The following is an 18,676-nucleotide window of genomic DNA, read 5'->3' on the forward strand; positions in this document are numbered from 1 at the left end:
ACCTGCAGCTCGCTGAGAGCAACCTTTCACACTCAGTTCCTCAAGCCCCTCCCCAAAGAAGCTGACCCCCCTCAAATCCCGTTCTGAACCAGGTGATGCCACAGGCACCAGAGCAAGGACAGAACCCACAACCGTCCAGAGGAAGGGTCAGTGGGTGCCACCTGCTTTGCACCTGTGCCTTTACCCTGCCCAGTTCCTGAGGAGGACCTCAGGCCCGGAAGGCAGAGGCAAAGAGCCCTACAACTGGGCTCTAAGCCCGCCCCCTTTCATAGGCATGAGACTGGGAAGCATCTGGGCAACTGCTGACCATTCTGTTTAAACGGCCCAACCTGGTCACAGGGCGTGGCGTGGCCATGCCAGGCGCGGGGCTGTCTGGCCAGCATGTCACTCTGGGGGGTGCGCCTGGTCGGCCTGCAGCTCTCCCTCTCCTGCTGTTGGGCTTTCAGCTGCCACAACACCCCGTCCTCCCCCGACTTCAGCCTCCCTGGGGATTACCTGCTTGCAGGCATGTTCCCTCTCCACAGTGCCCTTCCAGAGGCGAGAGGAAGACCCACGGTGACTTTCTGTGACAGGTGAGTGGGGGGGAGGTCAGTAGAACTGTCACGTGGGGGGAGCCTGTGCCTACAGGTCCTCTGCCAGCCTGCCTCTGCAAGACCTTGTGGGTTCTATCTCTGGAGTGACCATCTGGACTGCCTCCAATCCCTACCCAACCCACAGCCAAGCCACCACCTTTAAGGGCTGGCTAGCCTTTCCCTGGCACTTTTAACACATTCTTTTGTCCTGGCTGTTAAGCGTCCTTTGTATTATAATTCCAGGTCAGTTGTTTCCTGGCTTTGTAATGTAACTAGAGAGCAAAGGTTAAGCAAGGGCACCTTTCCCTCTTCCATCTCCTATCCTACCCCAATCCTCCCCAGTTCACACTCCTTAGTCTCTCAGATGGCAAGTATGGTTCTCCAGAGGGAGAGAAGTGGGGACATATAGCAGAAGATGCTTCAGTAGCCTGAATGACTTTGGTTGGTGCCTTCCTGAAGTGGACAGTCTAGGTAGAAAAAAAAAAAAAGCAACTGCTCTTCTTATAAAGGGAATAGTATTAGATTCGGTCAGCTCGAGGATGTCTCATGGCTCAGTGGCCCAAAATGTAGCATACCTGACAGCCAGCCTGGGAGGAAGATTCTAGAAAGCCTAGCGTGGGAGGACTGGCCCAAAGAGCTACAGTTGGGAGCCTGGGAAGAGGAAATTTGAGGGAGGAGGAGATACATGAAAAACCAGGTTCAGGTGACTGAAGGGCTGTCGCGGGCAGGAGGTACTACGCTTCCTTCCAGTGACTCAAGGACAGAAGTGGTAGGAATGATGGGGGAGCCTCCCAAGAGGCAGGGAGGCTGGGAAATGGAGCAGGCTGGCACACTGCTCAAGCAGAGCTGAGTCACGGCCCTAGTGTGCCCATGTCTGTGTTTCCCAGAGAGGCCATGAGGAACACAGGCCCCCACCACAATCACGAGTGTTCCAGTGAAAGGTACTAGTTAACCGGGTATAAGCGTGTACTGTGGTTAATTTCATGTGTTAACTTGGCTAGGCCCTGCGGTCCAGGTGCTGATTAAACACCAGTCTAGATGTTGCTGTGATGTGGTTAACGTTTTAGCCGTGGTTAACATTTAAATCAATAAAGCAGATGCTCTCCATAGTGTAGTGGGGCCTCACCTAATCAGTTGAAGGTCTTAAGAGAAAAGATGGAGATCCCGAGGAAAAGATAGTCCTCTCTTTTGTTTGCGCTCCCTCTCTCTCTGTGTATATATAGCTGGCTAGCTAGCTAACTAGATGTATACATATGTGTCTCATCTTGGTTCTGTTTCTTTGGAGAACCCTAATATAGCAGATATCTCTGCTACAGGACTTGGGAGCCCTTTGATCCTAATATGCTTTGGGGGGGGCATGGTATGTATACTTTGCCAGTTTGCCCCCTACCTCTCCCAAGGCCTGTCAGCAGAACTGTGTGTGTGGTCCAGGACCCATGTTGAGGTCATGGTTGTAGGGGCTGCACAGATGACCTCAGAGGTTCCTTTCTACCCCCAAGCCTAGGGTTCCAGGAGACCAGAGGTTCTTAGCTCTCAGCCTGGCTTTCCCTACAGGTCCAACAGCTTCAACGGCCATGGCTATCACCTCTTCCAGGCCATGCGGTTCAGCATCGAGGAGATAAACAACTCCACTGCCCTGCTACCCAATGTCACCCTGGGTTACGAGCTGTACGATGTGTGCTCAGACTCAGCGAACATGTACGCCACGCTAAGCATACTGAGCACATTGGGGAGGCACTATGTGGAGATCCAGGGAGACCCTGCCCACTTTTCCCCTGCGATGGTGGCGGTGATCGGGCCTGACATCACCAAGCACGCTCTTACCACTGCAGCCCTGCTGAGCCCCTTCCTGGTGCCCCTGGTAAGCTGGAGCCCTAACAGTTCACTCATCTCCCCTCCTGGTGAGTCCAGCGTGGGCTGGGGTGGGTGTGCAGGAGCTGCTGTGCCCAAGGTGAGTCTGGACTTCAGGACCTCCTGGGCAGTCACTGCTCTTGAGTCACTCATCTGGAGTTCCTTCTTCTCCAAGTGCTGCTTCCGAGATCTCCCTGCTTCTGTGCTCACCGGAAAGTCCTTTCTCCTTGGAAACCTCTGCTCGTCTCTCTCCTCCTGCTGTCCCATCACCCCACAGGCTTCACATCTACCCCATCCTCCTCCTCCCGTCCGTTCCTCCAGGCTCAGGCTCAGCTGTGTGGTGCCCTCCCCTCCTCTGCTCATCAGCCTCTCCAGGGCCTCCTCCTCTGCTGACACACTTGCCCTGTCCCCCTCCATCCTCCGGGCACTTCTCCTCAGCCTGGCTGACCTCCCCTTCCAAGGAGACTTCTCTGCAGCCTCTCCATTCCTGCTTGCTTCTCTCTTTGCATTTACTCCTTCCTCCATGGCCTTGGGCTCTGTCCTTTGAGCAGTGCTTGAAGGTGATGACTGCGGGTTGGGTAGGGGTTGGAGATGGGTCAAGTGACCACCCCAAGGCAGAACCAGCAAGGTCTTGCTGAGAAGGACTGGTGGAGGGCCACTAGGTCTCCAACCCATCTGACCATTTTGACACTTTCCCCCAGCATTTATGACCTCCCCCTTTTCCCTTGTGCCACTTCCTTCTTGGTTTCCTTTAGGGAATTCTGTGCCCCCCTCCATCCCCCCCAAGAAGGAGGTGACTGTCTAGGACACACCCCTCCCCTTCTCAGGAAAGCAAAAGGCCCTGGCTGAATTCCCATCTCCACCTTCCATCTCCACTCCTGAGAACCAGCTTTGTCTCCAGAGCCTCACCCAGTGCCTCCACTTAATGGAGCCACCAGGGCCCCAAATGAACTTACCTACCTCATAACAAAAGCCTCTTGTCTTCCTACATCCCCTCCCCAGCCTGTCTGGCAGAGTGACTGTCTCCAAGGAAGCCAGTACCCGCTGCATTCCCTTCTCTGCTTCCACGTCTAGCCCATCACCACGGCTTCTGCCATGCGGCCCTCTAACCACTGCCAGGTCCATCCCTTCCCTATGGCCACTGCCCCAGCTTTAACTGACTGCAATCCTCTCCCATCTAGATGATTCCATCAGTTCCTTGGGGTTCTGACTCTGGCCTTGAGCCTTTTCTAAACAGGTTCTTCATTGATCAGAGATACACTCCTACAAGTTTGATGTCACTTCGCTGCCTAAACCCCGAGGGGCTCCCTGTGGCCTTGGGGTAAAGCCCTAGCACCTCAGCTAGGCCGAGTAGGGGCTAAGTAGGGGCTAAGGCTTCCTGCCCTGACAGAATACACAGGCTCATGCTCTCCTTCCTGGATCTGCCCTCCAGCTTTCCAGCTGAGTGGAAGTCCCTGGAGGGCCCCACACATATACTATTTCACTCCCTGCTTGCAGGTTGCATTCACTTTGTCCACAGGCCAGAGTCTCCTTCCTCTCCCAGAATTCTCTCTGGGGACCTGCCCCCTTATCCATGGGTAACTTAGCAGTGCTCTGCTTGAGACCCCAGGCCAGGACCTCATCTCCATTCCCCCTTCTCCCTCCCTTCCCGCTCCTATGTCCCTGCACCAATAACAGGGCTGGCCCTGGGGGGCCCTCAGTCGAGGCTGATGCCACTGAACTTGAACTCCACAGGTCAGCTACGGAGCCAGCAGCATGGTGCTCAACGCAAGGCGGCTCTACCCCTCTTTTCTGCGCACCATCTCTAGTGATAAGCACCAGGTGGACATCTTGGTGCTGCTGCTGCAGAGGTTCGGGTGGGTCTGGATCTCCATCGTGGGTGGCGAAGGTGACTACGGGGAAGTAGGGATACAGGAGCTGGAGTACCAGGTCACCCGGCAGGGCATCTGTATTGCCTTTAGGGACATTGTGCCTTTTTCTGCCCGACCGGGCGATGAGCGGATGCAGAGCATGATACGCTGCCTGGTCCAAGCCAGGACCACCGTTGTAGTGGTTTACTCCGGCAAACAGCTGGCCAGGGTGTTCTTTGAATCCGTGGTGCTGGCCAAACTGACTGCCAAGGTGTGGATCGCCACAGAAGACTGGGCCATCTCTAGTCACATCAACAGTGTGCCTGGGATCCAGGGCATCGGCACAGTGCTGGGCGTGGCCATCCCGCACAGGCATGTCCCTGGCCTGAAGGAGTTTGAAGAGGCCTATGTCCAGGCCGACAAAGGAGTTCTTAGGCCTTGCCCCCAGGGCTCCTGGTGCAACAGCAACCAGCTGTGTACAGAATGCTGGGCTTTCACGGCACAGGCAATGCCCACGCTAGCAGAGTTCTCCATGAGCTCTGCCTACAACGCATACCAGGCTGTCTACGCTGTGGCCCATGGCCTCCACCAGCTCCTGGGCTGCTCCTCTGGAGCTTGTTTGAGGGGCCGGGTCTATCCCTGGCAGGTAAGGCACTTACCGGCCACTGGCACCCACTGTCTGCCTTCCTAAGGCAGGCAGTGTGGTTACTCTTCAGCCACCCTAAATGCTGGGGGTGGGGGGCAAAGGGTAACCGCTAGAGGCTGATCCCTTCTCTGAGGCTCCCCTTGGTCTTCTCTGAGCTGTGGCTCTACCCACCCACCAGGCCTGGGATCCAGGGCTTGAAAGCTCTGGAAAGGGCTGCCTTCTTAGAGACTTCTCTCACTCAGGAGGCTGGTTAGGAGGGTCAAGGGGCCTTCTAGGAGGGGAGGTGGGCTGAGGAAGGGACCAGAACTTCCAGGCAGGCTGAAATGCCCCAGGTAGAAGCTCAGCAAGGCCCCATGCACTTGCTTCCTGGGCCATCTGGGTCTGGAAGGACGCAGGAGGAGCAGCCAGTGTCATTGGCACCAGCTCCGTTATCCCCGTTTGTTTCAGCTTCTGGAGCAGATCCGCAAGGTGAAGTTCCTTTTACACAAAGACGCTGTGACATTTAATGACGATGGCAATACCCTCAGCAACTATGACATAATCGCCTGGGACTGGAGCGGCCCCAACTGGACCTTCAGGGTCATCGGCTCCTCCTCTCCATTTTCAGTGTTGCTGGACATAAATACGACCAAAATCCGGTGGCATGGAAACGACAACCAGGTAATAGGGACGTGGTCACTCACCAAGTGACTGCCTGATGGGCAGCCTGGGGGCAGTGCTGACAGCTCACACAGAACATGAGGTTGGATCCCAGGTACCAGGCTGCCCTGCCAGGGAAGCTCCCAGGGCTCAGAAAGACAGATGCCCAGTAGCTGCTGGTTCACATGACCAAGCCGTCTGCTCTGGGAGTGAGCTGTGAGGGCAGATGCCCAGAGACCCCGTTTTCCATCCCATGTGTGACGGTCCCTTGACATGAGCATCTCCACGTGGCTGCAGAACACCATGGCTTCTTGCAGGTGCCTACGTCTGTGTGTTCCAGGGACTGTCCTGAAGGCCACCAGAGAGTGATCACAGGTTTCCACCATTGCTGCTTTGAGTGTGTGCCCTGTGAGGCCGGGACTTTCCTCAATAAGAGTGGTGAGTGACCAGTGATGAGTGGGTGAACCACCAGCACTCCTAGGGTCTGTAGAACAAATGGAAGTGCCTCCCTTGGGCCACATGTGTGCAGAGCCAGGGTCCTGGTCACTTTCCTGCCAGTTAGGGACAGTTTGGAGGACACCTTCCACCAGACGTAAGTTCTCATCAAGCAGAAAGAAACAAGCAGTTGAAGGCCTCATATCTAGCTGTGTTCTTTTTAAGAGAGCTCCAAACCAGCACCTAGAGAGACAACTTTATCCTAAACTCAGCATCTTTATCCAAACAGATGTGAGTTTCATTCCCTTTGTACCCTCCCATATTGTCCTTTTTTTTCTTTTTTCTTCCCATTTTATCTGTATGAAATCCCATTTATTGACCATATCAGTGACACCCACTGCCTTGAACAGCTTGGCTTGAATGCAGACACTAGCATGTGTGTGGCAGGACAAAAAGTTCTTCCATCCTGCGATGCAAGGTCAAGGGCAGAGGGCAGACAGAGGTAGCTAAGGGGCTCAGCCCAGAGCTGGACTCCAGGGGCCACATGCCTTCTTTTTACCATCTTGGTGGCAGTGGGAATGCATCTCTTCCATACTGAGGGAATCAACTCAACTCAGAGAAACCACAGAGTGCAGCTCAAGAAGGTGGATTTGGCTAGGGAGAGAGCCCTGGGAGAGATGAAAATGCCCTTCCTTTGGGGCTGGCTGCTTGCCCTGGATCACAGCCTCAGGGTGGTGCGGGCGGAGCTATAGGGTAAGGCCCTCTCTATGACCTCTTGGCTTGCCAACTTCTTCTGGGATCAGGAGTCACAGAACTGACCCAAATGTCTCCATGATCTGTAGTTCACACAGGCATATTAAGGAAACACATGGCCTGGGGGCTCTCACTCAGGGCTACCCTCATCTTGCTGGGCCTGGCAGAGCCCAGCTGCTGTGCTACAGCCCCACCAGCACCTTGCAGGGTTGTTGTTGTTGTTGTGCAGTCACTAAGTTGTGTCTGACTCTTCATGACCCTGTGGACTGTAGCACGCCAAGCTTCCCTGTCCTTACCTTCCTCTGTCTTTCGGAGTTGGTCAAACTCATGGATTCGAGGAGCCTGGCAGGCTGCAGTCCAAGAGGTTGCAACAGCTGGACGTGACTTAGCAACTAATCCACCACCACCATGTCCATTGAGTCGACGATGCCATCCAATATCTCACCTTCTGTTGCCCCCTTTTCCTCCTGACCTCAATCCTTCCCAGCATCAGGGGCTTTTCCAATACAAGGGTTGTACAGCCTCCCTTTCCTGCTGTCCTCACCTGGCTCTCAGGAATCCTCTCCACCTTCTCTTCCAGATCCCTATAGATGCCGGCCTTGTGGGAAAGAAGAGTGGGCACCTGAGAGAAGCCAGACTTGTTTCCCACGCACTGTGGTGTTTTTGACGTGGCACGAGCCAGTCTCTTTGGTACTGCTGGCAGCTAATACGCTGCTGCTGCTGGTGGTGGCTGGGACTGCTGGCCTGTTTGCCTGGCACCTAGACACCCCCGTGGTGAGGTCAGCTGGAGGCCGACTGTGCTTCTTCATGCTGGGCTCCTTGGCAGGGGGGACTTGGGGCCTCTATGGCTTCTTTGGGGAGCCCACACTGCCCACGTGCTTACTGCGCCAAGGCCTCTTTTCCCTCGGTTTTGCCATCTTCCTGTCCTGCCTGACGGTCCGCTCCTTCCAACTTGTCTTCATCTTCAAGTTTTCTGCCAGGTTACCCACCTTCTTCCGTGCATGGGTCCAAAACCGTGGTGCTGGCCTGTTTGTGATGATCAGCTCAACAATCCAGCTGCTTATCTGCCTAATTTGGCTTGCAGTGTGGACCCCACTGCCGACCAGGGAATACAAGCACTTCCCTCAACTGGTGGTGCTTGGCTGCACAGAGGCTAACTCACTGGGCTTCATGCTGGCTGTTACCTACAATGGCCTCCTCTCGATCAGCGCCTTTGCCTGCAGCTACCTGGGCAAGGACCTGCCAGAGAACTACAATGAGGCCAAATGTGTCACCTTCAGCCTGCTCCTCAACTTCGTGTCCTGGATCGCCTTCTTCACCATGGCCATTGTCTATCAGGGCAAGTATCTGCCCGCGGTCAACGCGCTGGCCATGCTGAGCAGCTTGAGTGGAGGCTTCAGCGGTTATTTCCTTCCCAAGTGCTACGTGATTCTGTACCGCCCGGACCTCAACAGCACCGAGCACTTCCAGGCCTCCATCCAGGACTACACCAGGCGCTGTGGTTCCACCTGACCACTGGATCGGGCGTGGTCAAGCCTGGCGGGGCGGACTCAGGGGCGAAGGTGGAACGGGGGCGTCCAGGACCTGGGTGTCTGGGGAGGCTCCTCAGCCTTGGCGTGCGAAGTGTAAGCCACGGGAGGGCTCAGTCCGGGCTGCGCCGGCTGCCAATAAAAAGATGAAATGTGTGTCTTCGTTGCGCTTCCTCTCTAGGGCGACGGTAGAGCGCTGCCTCTTCAAGCCTCAGGGCGCTGTGCGGCCCGGCTAACCGCAGGCGAAACCTCGGGACTCCCAGCAGGGCAAGACCGAATGGCCCGCTTGGCGTTGCTAGGCAACCCAGGGAGGCGGTCCCAATGCCGGGGGGCGGGGGGAACTGGACTGGTTCCGCCTCTCTCTCCATCCCATTGGCTGCTATCTATGTGGTACCGCCTCCAGGGGCCGGATTCGGAGGTAAAGGCCTGCGCCCCCGAGGCGTCCCGCCCAGGCCGGCGCGCCCTGACGTCACGTCCGGCGGCGGCGACGGCGGCGTCTCTGCACTTTCGCCGGGCACGTACGGCCGGGGGAGTTGGTCAGTGGGGTTGTGGGGGCTATCTGGCTCGGGGCTGGAGGGGTAGGCGTAGGGAGCATGGGCCAGGGTGAGGAGGTCGAGGGGCAAGGGACGAGGGAGGGGGCTCTGTGGGCCGCCGTGACTGCTGATGGAGTGTGACCGCAGCCGCCTTCCGCCAGGCTGCTCGAGACGTGTGGGCGCGGCGTGGGTTCCTCTCACCTGTCTGCAGCCGCTGTCCTCCCCTGCCTCCGGTCCTCTCGCTGTGCCAGGCTGATAGGTTCGCGCTGATTTAGCGCCTCTTTTCCCAAACTTTTGATTTCCTCCCACCAGCACCCTTTCCCGACTGTGTCCCCACCTAGTCCTCCCGCACCCCCGTCACCCACACTCTCTGCCCACCCCCGATATGGCCTGTTTGCTTGGACCCCGCCCCCAGGGAGGCTCTCAGTCTCTTCCCGCCTCAGCTTGCACCTTCTAACCTTGAACTAAGTCCTGGTTGTAATAAACGTGAAAGAATAGAGTCTGTCTCCCTCTACCCTGGTCTCAGCTCCAGGGGCTTTCTCTTGCTGCCTCTGGGTTGGACTGGTCAGTGTCACTGCCGTGTTTCTTCCCTTCAGAGGGACCATGGACGGCTCCTTCGTCCAGCACAGCGTGAGGGTTCTGCAGGAACTCAACAAGCAGCGGGAGAGGGGCCAGTACTGCGATGCCACCCTGGATGTGGGGGGCCTGGTGTTCAAGGCACACTGGAGTGTTCTTGCCTGCTGCAGCCACTTCTTCCAGAGCCTCTACGGGGATGGCTCAGGCGGCAGTGTTGTCCTCCCTGCGGGCTTTGCCGAGATCTTTGGCCTCCTGCTGGATTTTTTCTACACCGGCCACCTCGCCCTCACCTCCGGGAACCGGGATCAGGTGCTCCTGGCAGCCAGGGAGTTGCGAGTGCCAGAGGCTGTGGAGTTGTGCCAGAGCTTCAAGCCCAAAGCCTCGGTGGGACAGCCACCAAGTGGCCAGAGTGGGCTTGGGAAATCTGCCCCCCGGGATGTGAACAGCCACCTCAAGGAGTCTGCGGGTGTGGAGAAGGAGGAAGTTTCAAGGACTCTGGGTCAAATCCCCAGGGATCCGGAGCTAAGCGGTAGTCTCAGCCCCCAGAGGCCCCGGCTTGGCCTCCCTGCTCAGAGTGAGAGCCCGTCCTTTCTCCGTGGGAAACTCAAGCAGGCCCTGAAGCTCTGTCCCCCTGGGGACAAGGAGCCTGAGGATTGCAAAGTGCCCCCAAGGCCCTTCGAAGCTGAAGGTGTCCAGCTGCAGGGCGGGACTAATGAGGTACTGGGCTCAGGGTGTTGGAGAAGGGGAGATGGGGAGAAGGGACTGATACTTTTCAGGGGTAATCTGGACCCAAAGGTACAGTCTGTTTTGTGGGTTTAGAACAGGGTTTTTCCAAATATAGGGCTTCCCAGGTGGCGCAGTGGTAAAGAATCTGCCTGTCAAGGCAGGAGATGCGGGTTCAATCCCTGGATCAGAAAGATCCCCTGGAGAAGGAAATGGTAACCCACTCCAGTATTCTTGCCTGGGAAATCCCATGAACAGAGGAGCCTGACGAGGTACAGTCCATGGGGTTGCAGAGTCGGACGTGATGTCTCCTAATGCAGGAAGCCAGCTCCATCCCACAGCCTCAGGCTGACCTTCCTGCCAGTTGTGTCTGTGGTTGGCAGCTTCTTGGGGCCGACGTGGGCGGCATTAGGTGTTTCCCCAGGGAAGTGAAATCCAGGTGGACCTCCAGTTACCCACATACAGAGCTCCTGCTCTCAAACCTGGGATTGGGATGTTGCTGCTGCCCTGGGACTTTGAAGGGAACAGGCACTGATGAAGGAACGGATGCTTCCGGTGGCAGGCCTGGGTTGGGACTTGAGATGAAACCAGATGGAGCTAGCCACCCTGTAGACCCATCCCCAGAACCACTGCTGATTCAGTTTGGTGACCTTGCCCCCTCCTGCTGCCTCTTCTGCTCTAGTGGGAGGTGGTGGTTCAAGTTGAGGACGACGGGGATGGCGATTATGATTCTGAAACTGAGACTGTGCCAACCAAGAGGAAAGCAAACGTAATCAGAAAGCCTTGTGCTGCTGAGCCGGCCCGGAGCGTAGGTTCCCTGGCAGCCGAGCCTGCTGAGAACAGAAAAGGTACAGCGGTGCCAGTTGAATGCCCCACATGTCATAAAAAGTTCCTCAGCAAATATTACCTAAAAGTCCACAACAGGTAAACGTTCTGTTTTTCTACTTTGTTTTCCCATCTGCTGTTCCTGTGTTGGGGGAGGGGGCCCGCGCTCCCCACTTGCGGCCCACGTAGGGGGGCTGGGGTGCCATCTCAGACCCACACGGTGCCTGGCATTGATATCCTCTGACCATTGGGGAGTGAGACTCTGACATTGGATGGCTTCCTTCTTCCTCCCCCTCCTGTGAGCTCTCTGCTGGGAGCGGGTTTGGGGACACCCAGGTGGCGTTAGTGGTAAAGAACCCGCCTGCCAATGTAGGAGACATAAGAGACAGAAGATTGCCTGGAGAAGGGCATGGCAACCCACTCCAGTATTATTGCCTGGAGAATTCCATGGACAGAGGAACCTGGCTGGCCACAGTCCATGGGGTCGCAGAGTCTAGCAGGATTGAAGCGGCCTGAAGCAGCTGTTACATCAGGCTCCACCCACTGTGGACCTTGACCTCCAGCAGGCTTCTCCCAAGGAGGTGAGAGCAGCCTGAGGGCCCATGCTGTGGCTGAGGCCTGACCGCAGGTATTACTGAAGCCTGGCAGCGTGGGCCTGGGGCCAGGATGTCCATCTGTAGGGTGGGTGCTACCTGCGTTTCTGCAGACAGGTTAAGTCTCAGGTGTCAGCGGAGCACTAGGGACCCTTTGTCGAAAGCTGCTGTGTCCGGTAAGGTGTTGACTTAAAAAATAATCACAACCTAAAAGTTGAGAGTTATGTTTTATTCAGTGGGAATTTTTAGGACTTCAAGCCCAGGAGGCAGCAGCATCTCAAGTAACCCTGAGAGAACTGCTCTGAGGAAGCGAAGGGAGGAGACAGGTTATATAGAAATTTTTGCAACCAAGGGTATATAGTCTGAACATCAAAAGATTATTGTTAAAGAAAACCAGATATCCCAAGTTAAGGAATTTTGCACTTTTCTGTGTATGGGAAGATGTAAGCTTCTGGGCTCACTGAACTCCTTGGATATGCACCTCAGCTATCTGGGACAAGTATCCTGTGTTTTTCCACATCTTGAGTGTCCTTGGGGCTCACCTCAGGAAGTGGCTGCATTTTGGTGGCCGCAGGTAACAGGTATCCTTCTCCTGAGTTCCCTTAGGGCTCACTGGCTCTCCTTGGAGGGCTACAATGACTGGTGCCTGTGACATCCAGATTCCACAGGAAGCTATTTTAACTTAAAAGTAATTAAAATTAAATAAGTTTAGTTCCTAAGTCATGCTAGCTTCATTTCAAGTGCTCAGTAGCTACTTGCAGCCCTAGCAGCTGAACGAAGGCCACAGCATGGACGTGGAGTATTGGAGTATTTCTGTCATCCCTACATCCTTGTGGAAGGCACTGCTCCCGAGGCCTTGCTTTTCCTAGGGCTTGCAGGGAGGGCAGCTAGGTGATGCGCCTTCCCTCCCTGCCCCTCTTCAGCCCCAGACAGCACTTGGTGCAATGTCTTGCCAAGCCAGGCGGGGCCATGCACGTTTTCTCACTACGACACTCTCAGAGGCCCTTGTGACTGAATGGAGTTGGAACTGAGGACAGAGGCCCCTTGCTCTCCCTGCTTTGGGGGCAGCTGCTGCCAGTGGAGCCTTTGGGCCAGTCACCCTGGGGTGACCTGTATATGCCTGCACACTCCCTAGTGTGAAACTTGGGTGCAGGTACCAGCCCTGTCCTCCTCTTATGCTGCAGGCCACTAGACTGACCGAAGTAGTTCTTAGGGGTGCCAGCTGAGGTGCCAACTGAGGCCTTGTGGGTGCGGGACAGTCAGTGTATCAGCAGGGATGAGAGAAGAGTGCCTGTGGCAGGCTGTCAGTGCTCTTCCCACACTATTCCGGGCTCTGAGGTCAGGGTTCACTTAGTTCATTCAGTGAGTTGTCTGCCAGGTGGCTGGGCGCTTCAGATACCTTCATGAAGAGAACAAAGGGACCTTGTGGAGCTTGCCTTCCAGCAGGGCGGTGAGACCCTGAACGACCAGATAAGAGACTCTGCAGTGTGCTGAAGGGCTAGAAGTGCCATGGGAAAAAAGAAAAGGGTAGGAGGGCTGGGGAGGGGGACCTGGGGAGTTCAGGGTCGGGTCAGGTTGCAATTGTAGACAGGAAACTACCCAGCAGGTTCAGAAGAAGTGAGGAAGCTTGCAGATGGCTGGGGAGCAGCTCTGGGCTGGAGGGGAGCTGGAACAGAGGCTCAGGTGGGAGGGAGGCAGCAAGGTAAGGGGCAGCAACAGGCCTTTCTCGGGGCCAGATGCCAAGTGTTAGAGGGTTGAGTAAGGTGATGAGATCTGGTTATCCTCGAGGGTCCATCCGACTCCTAAAGTGAAAACTTGTTGGGAGGCCTGCATGGAGCACAGGACCAGGTAGGAGGCCCAGCAGTGGCCTGGAGGTGGCGCGGCTGCACTGGGTGGTAGCCCGGAGGCCAGGCCGAGGTGGTCAGATTGTGGCCATGGTTTTGAAGGCCAAGCTCACAGAAGCCCCAGGCAGGCTGAGAGGTTTCTCCAGGGAGTTGGGGCCCAGAGGTTATTTCTGCCTTGGGAGAGACACTGCAGCTGGCCCTCCCAGTGGCCTGTGGTTCGGGGGTGTCCCCTACAGCGGGAAGCTGTCCCCTCCTTTGCGGAGTCTCCTGGAGGGAGGAGGGTTTCTGGACGCACCCCACAGCTTCACCAGCCATGTGGAGAGCCTCAGGCGTCAGCGCGGGCAGCTCAGCACTGTCAGCAGAGGTGCCAGAGCGGGCCCTGTGTGAGGGAGGGCGGCGAGTCTACTCAGTCTCCACACCCCTTGGCTTCTCCCAGCAGGAAACACACTGGGGAGAAACCCTTTGAGTGTCCCAAATGTGGGAAGTGTTACTTCCGGAAGGAGAACCTCCTGGAGCATGAAGCCCGGAACTGCATGAACCGCTCAGAACAGGTACCTGAGGGCCAGCCAGGGTCCTGCTGGGCAGGCACATGCTGGCTTCTGTCTCTCTTCCACCTGGGAGGGGCCCCCAGGGGACTGGCCTGACAGGACTGTAGACTCGAGAGCCGCAGGGTCCTTGGATGTCATCGGGTCCCCTCCCTGGTATGACAGTGGGGACATAGGCCCCAAGGGCAGAAGGGACAAGCCCAGGAGGGACACTGCAGGAGGTATCTTGGGTTTGCCTGCCTGGGTTCCTGGCTTTGGAGAAGGGGGCTAACTGCTGAGAAAGGCCACCTGGCCACCTCCCCCACCCCCCGGTGGCCTAAACCCCGCTTCCTAGAGGCTGGTCACCAGTCAGGGTGGGGGTCACAGGTGAGGCCATTCGGCCTTTGTCCCTGGTCTGACTCTCAGCCTGGCGTGGTGGGCTTGCAACACTCCGCGATGTCACAGTCAGGGCAAGCAGATTATGTGTTGCCCTCTCCCACCCTAGCGCCCCCACCCCTTTGGGCAGACTCTTGCCAGCTGTGAGTGGAAGCCCGAGCAGAGGCCCTCCCCACACTGATGCCAGCCCCGCCTGCCCCTCATGCTGCCAGGTCTTCACGTGCTCTGTGTGCCAGGAGACGTTCCGCCGGAGGATGGAGCTGCGGGTGCACATGGTGTCCCACACGGGGGAGATGCCCTACAAGGTCAGGCTCGGCCTGTCCCCGAGGCTGGAGGCCGAGGGGCGGCCCCAGGATCTCCACCCCACCCGCCTCGCCCAGCCCTTCACGTGGGAATGGTGTCCGGGCCTCCCCTCCCTACCCGCCCAGTGCTCTGTGTCTCTGGGCGGGATTCCATCACTGGAGGACAACCTCAGCCTCTGCCTGGGTGTTACCGTCACACTTGGTCAAGGAGCCTCTGAGCATCTCAGGCTGGGCCCTGCCTCCGATTCCCCCCCAATAGCCCTGGGGTGACCCGGCTTCCAGTGGTGTTGGCGGCTTCAGGGGTGACCGTGACCTGTCTTGCAGTGCTCCTCCTGCTCCCAGCAGTTCATGCAGAAGAAGGACCTGCAGAGCCACATGATCAAGCTGCACGGAGCCCCCAAGCCCCATGCGGTAAGTGCCAGGCCACGCCAAGGGTGGGGGCTGGGCCCGCTGCGATGCCGGGAGCCAGCCCAGGGAGGCGGTGTGGCTGGTCTAGAGCGGGCAGGCTGTGCGGTTTCCCAGGGCAGGGACTCCAAGGCGGCCCTGCTCCTCACTCTGGCCCTGCCTGCCTCTGTCCCCTAGTGTCCCACCTGTGCCAAGTGCTTCCTGTCCCGGACGGAGCTGCAGCTGCACGAGGCGTTCAAGCACCGTGGGGAGAAGCTGTTTGTGTGCGAGGAGTGCGGGCACCGGGCATCGAGCCGGAATGGCTTGCAGATGCACATCAAGGCCAAGCACAGGTGGGACTGTCCTCCCTGGACTGCCCTCCCCAGGCCCGGCCCTGCTGCCACTCACAGGGGCCAGAATGCCCCCACCTGTGTCCAAAGCCTGCAGCCTTTCTGGAGGGGAGGACCTGAGGGATCAGGCAGCTTGCCAAGCAGGGAGGCTGTGGGTGGGGATTCATGCAGGATGAGGCTCTGGGCCTCCCTGGGCAGAGTCCTGGTGTCCCGTGGCTCCTGGGATGGAGCTCATGCCCTCTTTTCCCCAGGCAGCCAGAGTCTGTTCTCACAGCTCAGGCAGGCTGGCCTCAGCCTAGCCTGTTTCCTTGGCTCTGGGATCAGGCGTGTTCCCAGCTGCAGGGGCACTAAGGGGACTGCTTCTTTTGGTGACGCCTGTGTCCCTGCCTGGACAGGAACGAGCGGCCATACGTCTGTGAGTTCTGCAGCCACGCCTTCACCCAGAAGGCCAATCTCAACATGCACCTGCGCACGCACACGGGCGAGAAGCCCTTCCAGTGCCACCTTTGTGGCAAGACCTTCCGCACCCAAGGTGAGGCAGGCCAGCCCCTCCCTGGCTCAGGGCTGAGGCCCGGCGGCTGAGCCCCCCTCCTTGTCCCCACAGCCAGCCTGGACAAGCACAACCGCACCCACACCGGCGAGAGGCCCTTCAGCTGTGAGTTCTGTGAGCAGCGCTTCACAGAGAAGGGGCCCCTGCTCAGGCATGTGGCCAGCCGCCACCAGGAGGGCCGGCCCCACTTCTGCCAGATCTGCGGGAAGACCTTCAAAGGTACCTGGGCCTGTGGAAGGCCATCGCCCTGCCCTACCCTGGGCGGAGGGAGGGCCAGGACCTTTCCCCTTTCCCCGGGAGAGGCTGGGCGCAACAGTGGCTGTCACACGCTCCTTGGCAGCAGAACCCTCTTGCCAGCAGGGAGTGGGTGGAGGCTCCTGAGGGCCCCAGGCAGTAGAGACTTCAGGGTGCCACCCAAGAACCTGGCAGGGCCGAGCCTGCCCACTTCCTGCGTCCCCTAACCCCGGCCCTTCCCTCCTGCAGCTGTGGAGCAGCTGCGCGTGCACGTGAGGAGACACAAGGGGGTCAGGAAGTTCGAGTGCACTGAATGTGGCTACAAGTTCACCCGGCAGGTAGGTCTGGCTGCCTTGCCTCCTCCCGCCCCTTCGGGCCCCTGAACCCTCCTCCCTCTGCACCCAGCCTGAGACCCCCTAACCCCTAGGCCCACCTGCGGAGGCACATGGAGATCCATGACCGGGTGGAGAACTACAACCCCAGGCAGCGCAAGCTCCGGAACTTGGTCATCGAGGACGAGAAGATGGTGGTGGTGGCACTCCAGCCGCCCCCCGACTTGGAGGTGGGCTCAGCCGAGGTCATCGTGGAGTCACTGGCCCATGGCAGCCTGGCCTCCCAGCTCCCTGGCCAGAGACTGTGTGCGGAGGAGAGCTTCACGGGTGCGGGCGTCATGGAGCCCTCGCTCATCATCACGGCCGCCATCCCCGAAGACTGTGACACATAGCCCCTGACCCGTGCACGGTCCCCTTGGTCCCAGCCCCCAATAAACCACAGGGCTTTGGACTTGACCATTCCAGCCCATCCAGTGGTCTGTTCCCATGGAACCTGGGCTCCGGGAGGAGCTGCTTTCCTGCCATGTCCTCTAAAAGAAATGGGGCACTGCCTGATCTGTGCACCCCAGATCTTGGCCAGCAGCTTCCCCAGGTTGTTGGGAAACCTCAAGGGTGAAACATGGGTTGTTAGCTTTGGGGGCCATGCCTCTGGCTCGGGGCACTTTAATTTTTCTCCCGTCTGGGTTTTAGAACTGCACCAGGTGGAGCAGTAGTGTTCCTATAGCACAGCTTCAGCGATGCCAGCTAGAGAGGGCGGAATTCATCACTCAGCCTCTGGAGTCAAAACAGGGTGGCTGGGGTCCTGATGATGGTGGCTGGCCAAGACGGGGGCCCAGTGAGCGTGGAGCCGAGTGGATCTGGGGCTGGAGGACGGGCTTGCGGCTAAGCATACTCTGGATCCTAGCTGGTGGAGAGACTACGGGCAGGTCCCTGGGGAGAACCTTGTCCAGGAGGCTGGCTTGAGGAACAGGCAAGGCCAGGCCTAGAAGGCCAGAGGCCCGGGTAGCACCCAGGTTCCGCAGCCGTGGGAAGAAGTGCGTGGGCTCAGGAGGCCACTTGCCTGCACCTATTCCTCCCCAGCTCCTTCGTGATGTCTGTGACCTGGGGCAAGTGACTAAGCGTTTCATTTCCTTATTTTTAATGGAATTAGTGATAGTGCATGCTTCGTGAAGTGAAGTCGCTCAGTCGTGTCCAACTCTTTGCTTCATAGAGAAGGATTAAATGAGGGAGCCTGCTCTTCCAGTCCCAGGACTCGATAACAGACCACCCAGAACTGCCCACGGGCTGGGGGGCAGGTCTGCTCTCAAGATGGCTCACTTGTGTGTTCCTGAGAAGGTGGCCCTGGCTGTGGGCCGGGTGCCCCTCCAGGGCTTGCCTGGGCTCCACCAGAGCATGGTAGCTGAGTGCCGAGAGCACACGTCCCAACAGGCCAAAGCTGCCTGTCTGTGATCCAGCCCTGCAAGTCCACAGTGTCACCCCGCCACATTGCGTCGGTCCAGGCAGTCACCACACATCATTCCTCAGGTTCAAGGCTAGGGAACGTGGACCCCACCACTCACTGGGGGTGTTGGAACCTACACACTTCACAGCTGCCTCACCCGGAGTGTGCCCTTCTGCTCACTGCTTAGCTTGGCAGTGTGCGCACAGTCAGCGGCAGTGACAATCACGACCCACCACTCACCTCCTCACTGGAGGATTCCCGAGGCACCTGCCCCATCCTGTGCTGAACACCTCGGACTTGAGGAAGGAAACTCCGTTTTAGAAGCAGAACCCATCCAGCAGTCTTTCCTGTTACTCCTTGACCACCAGGTAAAGAGGTAAAGATAATATTCAAGTGCAGTGACTGCCAGCCAGGTCATGAGCCACTGGAGATGGCCTGGGGACTGAGGCGGACCTGGCCTCAAGATTCCCCCTTCCTGGCTGGGCAATGACTGCTTCCTTGGGTTCAGTGGGCTCTGCAGACACGAGGAATGTTCCAAGCTTCTCAGCCTCTTCTAGGGGGATCTTCTATTTTAAGGGCCCGCAGTTTACCTGCTGCAGAGATGGGGATCTCACCACCACTTGGGACCCCGCTTTCAGGAAGGGGGCGCAAGGCAGTGGGCAGAGTGCCCTGAAGTGGAGTCAGGAGGCTGAAACAGCTCTTGGCCTCCACCACCCACCTTCTTCCCACCTCCAGGGCTCAGCCTCCTCTTTCCACTACTTCCTGCCTTGTAATGACAGAGATGAGAAAGGGCT

General features: G+C 57.7%; 2 protein-coding genes across 5 annotated transcripts; both read left to right on the plus strand.

Annotated features, from left to right (window-relative positions):
- Positions 1 to 359: 359 nt before the first annotated feature.
- Positions 360 to 8,258, plus strand: TAS1R1 (taste 1 receptor member 1). Its single transcript, XM_070385158.1, has 6 exons — positions 360 to 572; positions 2,127 to 2,433; positions 4,158 to 4,919; positions 5,367 to 5,579; positions 5,876 to 5,996; positions 7,327 to 8,258. Exons 1-6 carry the CDS (start codon positions 382 to 384, stop codon positions 8,256 to 8,258), a joined length of 2,526 nt encoding a protein of 841 aa, XP_070241259.1. The 5' UTR covers positions 360 to 381.
- A 477-nt stretch (positions 8,259 to 8,735) lies between these two features.
- ZBTB48 (zinc finger and BTB domain containing 48) lies at positions 8,736 to 16,903 on the plus strand. 4 transcript variants are annotated; one of them, XM_070385150.1, is made up of 11 exons: positions 8,736 to 8,811; positions 9,405 to 10,101; positions 10,790 to 11,031; positions 13,806 to 13,920; positions 14,502 to 14,594; positions 14,916 to 15,002; positions 15,174 to 15,328; positions 15,721 to 15,857; positions 15,930 to 16,094; positions 16,359 to 16,447; positions 16,537 to 16,903. In XM_070385150.1, the coding sequence occupies exons 2-11, from the start codon at positions 9,412 to 9,414 to the stop codon at positions 16,831 to 16,833; spliced, it is 2,070 nt and encodes a 689-aa protein (XP_070241251.1). In that variant the 5' UTR covers positions 8,736 to 8,811; positions 9,405 to 9,411; the 3' UTR covers positions 16,834 to 16,903. The 4 variants fall into 4 exon arrangements, with proteins under 4 accessions (XP_070241251.1, XP_070241255.1, XP_070241254.1 ...); XM_070385154.1 differs by having other exon boundaries at positions 13,809 to 13,920; XM_070385153.1 differs by having other exon boundaries at positions 8,776 to 8,793.
- The last annotated feature ends 1,773 nt before the right edge of the window (positions 16,904 to 18,676 follow it).

This window comes from Bos mutus, chromosome 16 (genome assembly GCF_027580195.1).
Source record: "Bos mutus isolate GX-2022 chromosome 16, NWIPB_WYAK_1.1, whole genome shotgun sequence".
Classification (NCBI taxonomy): domain Eukaryota; kingdom Metazoa; phylum Chordata; class Mammalia; order Artiodactyla; family Bovidae; genus Bos; species Bos mutus.

Bases quoted from the DNA above. Each gene is read 5' to 3' on its own strand.
- ZBTB48 (XM_070385150.1), top strand. From the start codon at position 9,412: ATGGACGGCTCCTTCGTCCAGCACAGCGTGAGGGTTCTGCAGGAACTC. The intron at 10,102-10,789 runs GTACTGGGCTCA...CTTCTGCTCTAG, and splicing joins TGCAGGGCGGGACTAATGAG to TGGGAGGTGGTGGTTCAAGT. The intron at 13,921-14,501 runs GTACCTGAGGGC...TCATGCTGCCAG, and splicing joins GCATGAACCGCTCAGAACAG to GTCTTCACGTGCTCTGTGTG.
- TAS1R1 (XM_070385158.1), top strand. From the start codon at position 382: ATGTCACTCTGGGGGGTGCGCCTGGTCGGCCTGCAGCTCTCCCTCTCC. The intron at 5,580-5,875 runs GTAATAGGGACG...GGCTTCTTGCAG, and splicing joins GGCATGGAAACGACAACCAG to GTGCCTACGTCTGTGTGTTC. The intron at 5,997-7,326 runs GTGAGTGACCAG...CTTCTCTTCCAG, and splicing joins GACTTTCCTCAATAAGAGTG to ATCCCTATAGATGCCGGCCT.